Source organism: Morus notabilis, unplaced genomic scaffold (genome assembly GCF_000414095.1).
Source record: "Morus notabilis unplaced genomic scaffold, ASM41409v2 Scaffold9194, whole genome shotgun sequence".
Classification (NCBI taxonomy): domain Eukaryota; kingdom Viridiplantae; phylum Streptophyta; class Magnoliopsida; order Rosales; family Moraceae; genus Morus; species Morus notabilis.
The window spans coordinates 1-4,296 of NW_010358505.1; the positions used below are offsets into that span (position 1 = coordinate 1).

At 32.1% G+C, this 4,296-nt stretch overlaps 1 protein-coding gene across 1 annotated transcript; it reads right to left on the reverse strand.

The window, feature by feature from the left end:
- Positions 1-530: 530 nt before the first annotated feature.
- Positions 531-4,289, reverse strand: LOC112090552 (lupeol synthase-like; the record flags this gene model as incomplete). Its single annotated transcript, XM_024162105.1, has 11 exons — positions 531-633; positions 1,295-1,375; positions 1,489-1,666; positions 2,298-2,441; positions 2,531-2,577; positions 2,675-2,731; positions 3,136-3,234; positions 3,352-3,474; positions 3,563-3,682; positions 4,071-4,184; positions 4,272-4,289. Coding segments are annotated over 11 exons (1,084 nt in total), but the record flags the coding sequence as incomplete, so codon positions are not given.
- Between the last annotated feature and the right edge of the window lie 7 nt (positions 4,290-4,296).

Genomic DNA, 4,296 nt, shown 5'->3' on the forward strand with positions numbered 1-4,296 from the left:
GTCACTTTCACATACTAATACTTCTTAATGAACAAGCACTATAACTAATTACTTAAGTCTTGGGTAAATTTTTGTACGTAAAGTGATGATTATTTGAAAACCATCAAAGCCGTGATATTTATTTCACTCAAGATTAGGGTTTCTCTACTATGTGTTCTGATGTACCCATATTTGGCATATGCTTAGTGATGGAGCCAAAAATTTCTTTTAGTAGGGTTTAAAAATTAAATAATAATAAAAATAAGTAGACACTATTTATATATGGATATAATAATTATATGTGTTTTTTTATTTAAAAAATAAATTATATCAAAACACACGTAACCTCATTTGGAATCATTTGCTTGCTTTGATACTCTTATGTCTGTTTATTCATGTATGTTTTTGCTAATGTTGTTGTGATTGCTTTATATAGCCTCGTTTATTTTACCTATTTAAATTTTTAGTTCTAAGTTTCTACAGTTAAAAGCTCTCAGAAAGTGTCACATATAACTTTTTTACTATAGTTAAAAGCTCTAAAAAAATGTCACATCTCAATTCAATTAGTACCTGTTGAGGGAAGTCGCCATCTTCCATTTGCATGTTGATCAATACTCTTATTCCACGATGTATGGGTGTTGGATCTATCTCGGCCTGAATTGAACAAAATATAACAAGAGGAAATAAATAATAAATAATCACATTTTGAGAGTAAAAAAGAAAAAAGATGTTAAGCAGTTTAACTGACGTTTGTTTCCTATATTCGTTCTTGATTTTGAATCATGGTTCTCTACAGTGTTTTCTTTCACAAAAAATATACGTAAAACGAGAATACTTCTGAATACATAAACCAAACGTCCTTATTAGCTTCAGTAGATGCTTGGATTTCTAAAATGCTTCACAAATTCCTAAATTTTATTGACCTCCTATAAGCTTACATCGACGGGTACAATAAAACTTTTAAGCACGTGGATACAATAGACATTTTACTTACACGTTGACCTTAATTACTTTTTATATTTGTACGGGCATTATATTGTATTGTTTTTATTTTTTATTTTTTATTTTTTTTATTTTTTATAATTTCAGATGGAGGATTCAAACTCTTCACCTATGCTAGATTTAGGTGTGAAATCACTACTAAGCTCTGCCTACAACCACAACATTTTGTTGTTTTGAAAATATTTGATCCATAGTTTTTTTTTTCTTTTTATAGTTAATTAATATAAAAGGTATAGTTCTCATGAATATATATGTTACAATTTTTATAGTTGACCATCAGTAAAAAAAAAAAAAAAAAGTAGATAATACTGACCTGCCCAGCAGTAATGAGAGCCAACAATGCCCAAGCAGTCTGGACTAAATTTGCACGATCGCCTTCCAAATTAGTGTAAACCTGCTTCGATTTAAGTCAAATTATATGTCATTGTCAAAAAGAAATGATTAAAGGTATATTATTATTATTATTATTATTATTTTTGTCATATCTTTATTGAAATGATATGTTACCTTATCTTGGCTAGAAAGGTAACTTTCTCCCCATCCACCATTTGGTAACTGCTTTGATAATAAAAATTTGCATGCTTTACGTAAGGTCGGACTATTATTGTAGCTTTTCCCACAAGTTACAAGCCCTTCCACGGCAAACCATGTACCATAAGTGAAGCATATACCCCAGGAGCCATACCTGCGATTATATGTTCATTTTCTCAGACTATCGACCAATTGTACTTAAAAGAGAACAGATTAATCTCACTAGTGCCCTTGTCGGTCATTTTTAGTTTACCCCTTAATCTAAAAACTCTCAGTTTTGTCCTTTTAATTTTGGTTTAGGCATACTTAACCCCTTTAGTCTTTTTTCATTTATTTTTAGAAGAATTATTCAGTACACCGGGTGTACCACGTCATATTGCTTATGTGGTACAACCGTCCAATAAGATTGTATCATTTAGACATTTTGTCTATATATCAGCTTTTCACTTTTATTTTTCTCTTTTTTAATAGGTATTCAATGCAAATACTTATTAGGAAAGAGAAAAATAAAAAGTGAAAAACTGATATAGACAAAATATCTAAATGATACAATCTAATTAGACGAGTGTACTACATAAGTAATATGACGTGGTATACTCAGTGTACTGAATAATTCTTCTTATTTTTAATGAAAATTCTAACAGATAGACCATATGATCTCATCACTTTTTTTTTTCTGTCTGTTTTTGAAGTAGTTCTTAACAGAGGGTACTAATGAGATTAATCCTAAAAACTATATGATCTAAATTGGAAATTAATTCGTAAGGAAAGGAAACCATTAATACCATGAACCATCAGGATTTTGTTGGTCTTCAAGATATTGTATCCCTTTTAATATGCAATTGTCTATTTCTTTTCCTCGATGCGCCGGGTACAATCTCCTAAACAGTTTGAGTCCTTGAATTGCTGAAGAAGTGCACTCTACGTACCTAAAATAATTCCATTTCATAATTTAAGCAATGCAAAACACAGTTTAAAATACTAACATTATTTTCTTGGAAGAAAATAGAAATCTTACTCTCGCTCAATAAAGGTCGCCTCAAAGAACTCTGTGGGGTTGAATTTCTGCGAGTAGTTAATAACAAAAATGGCTTCTTAATATACGAAATTCTTTTACTATTTTGGAGATACTTATGTGTATATGACTTCAAACCAGTATTACCTCAACCCAACTGAATGTTCTTTGACTCTCCCAAGCAGGGAAGCCACCATTTTTGCTCTATAATGTGATAAGAGAAAGTCAGTCTCTTTTTAGTTATTTTGCTTTTTAGCTTGTGCAAAGTGTTTTTATACAAGTATACTTAAGGTTCGTTTGGTACGAGGATTCAAACTAGAATGATTTTAATCATGATTCTAGAATCAGAACCATAATTCATGATTTTGGGTTCAAATCATGATTCCGAATCAGGTGTTTGAATCACCTTGAATCAAGAGGGGATGGTTTTAGAATCATGAGTGATTCTGGTTTAAAACATCACATTAGATTCCGAATTATGATTCAGAATCCTCCAAACCAAACACTAATTCAGAATCACTGTAAACAAATACTGGTTCTAAATCAGGATTCTGAATCATAATTTTATATCTATCTGCCAAACGCCACCTTAGTTTGATGGATTTTACCCGTAAGGAAAGAATGACGTTCACTGCATCATAGAAACGTTGCGTTTCAATCTTTTCTCCTACTAGCTCTGTTGGCATAAGCGAGAACAAGAGCGAAACCTGTGAGTGAAGAAATATGCAGACACAAAAAAAAGAGGGGGTTAAAAATGAAAAACCCAAGATTTTGGAGAAAGCAAGCTTGGAAAAGAAACCATCTTGATGGAATAGCGCATTTACCTTTAGTCCTTCTCCGGTACAATCGGAAACTTGCCAGCCGTGATCTTGCGTCGAGAATGTCCATGCGCCCTTAGATATGTGCCTGCCCATCTTGGCGAAGTCTCCAGAGGGATTTTGACAAACCTTTTATTAAATGCAATTATTACTTAGTTACATCACATTGTAGACACCATCTGTAAAATTGATCTAGAACAACAACATAAGATCAAACCTGGGATGCCTTCACAAAGTCATGTGCTCTTCGAAGCGTCGGTAAAAACTCTTCGATTAGATTACTCGATAAATATGCTTGAATTATAAATCCCACATCCCACATTTGAGAGCCAAAACTCTGCAGTACATTAATTTAGGAATTTATATTCACATAGGAGACTGTCACTCTAATTTTTTTATGTCACTTTCTTTTTTTTTTCTTTTTTTTTTTTCTTTTTTTTTTTACTTTTATACAGTATGCCACCCAACGGGGCGACTCAATTCATCAGAAATGAACAAAAATAATGAAAGAATAGACGACCGAGCATCTCCGGTTTTGGTTTTTTCAGAGATTATTCTGGGAGATAAGGAAAGAATAGATGGCATAATGCAAAACTATTGGATTTTGGTGGCATGCATACTACGTAAATTCTTGCCTATTAATTTATATTTTGTGGTTCTCTTCTGTTTTGAACAAGGAATTAAGATGTAATAAGAAGTGCACATAATATAATGATCTAACTAACCTGGAATTTTAGTCCGTCCTCGGCAATCCAAAGGTAATCGGGTATTCTACCCAAATGAAACTTGTTTGCTTCTGATTTTGGATCTTCGACCCAGACGGCAAGCATGCATAATAACTGCAGTTCAAAAAAAACCATTTAAAGTCGAATTTAATTTAACTTCAAACGATCATGTATTAATTAGCTCTTACTAAATATTAATACCTTCTCAACACATCCAATACAGAAA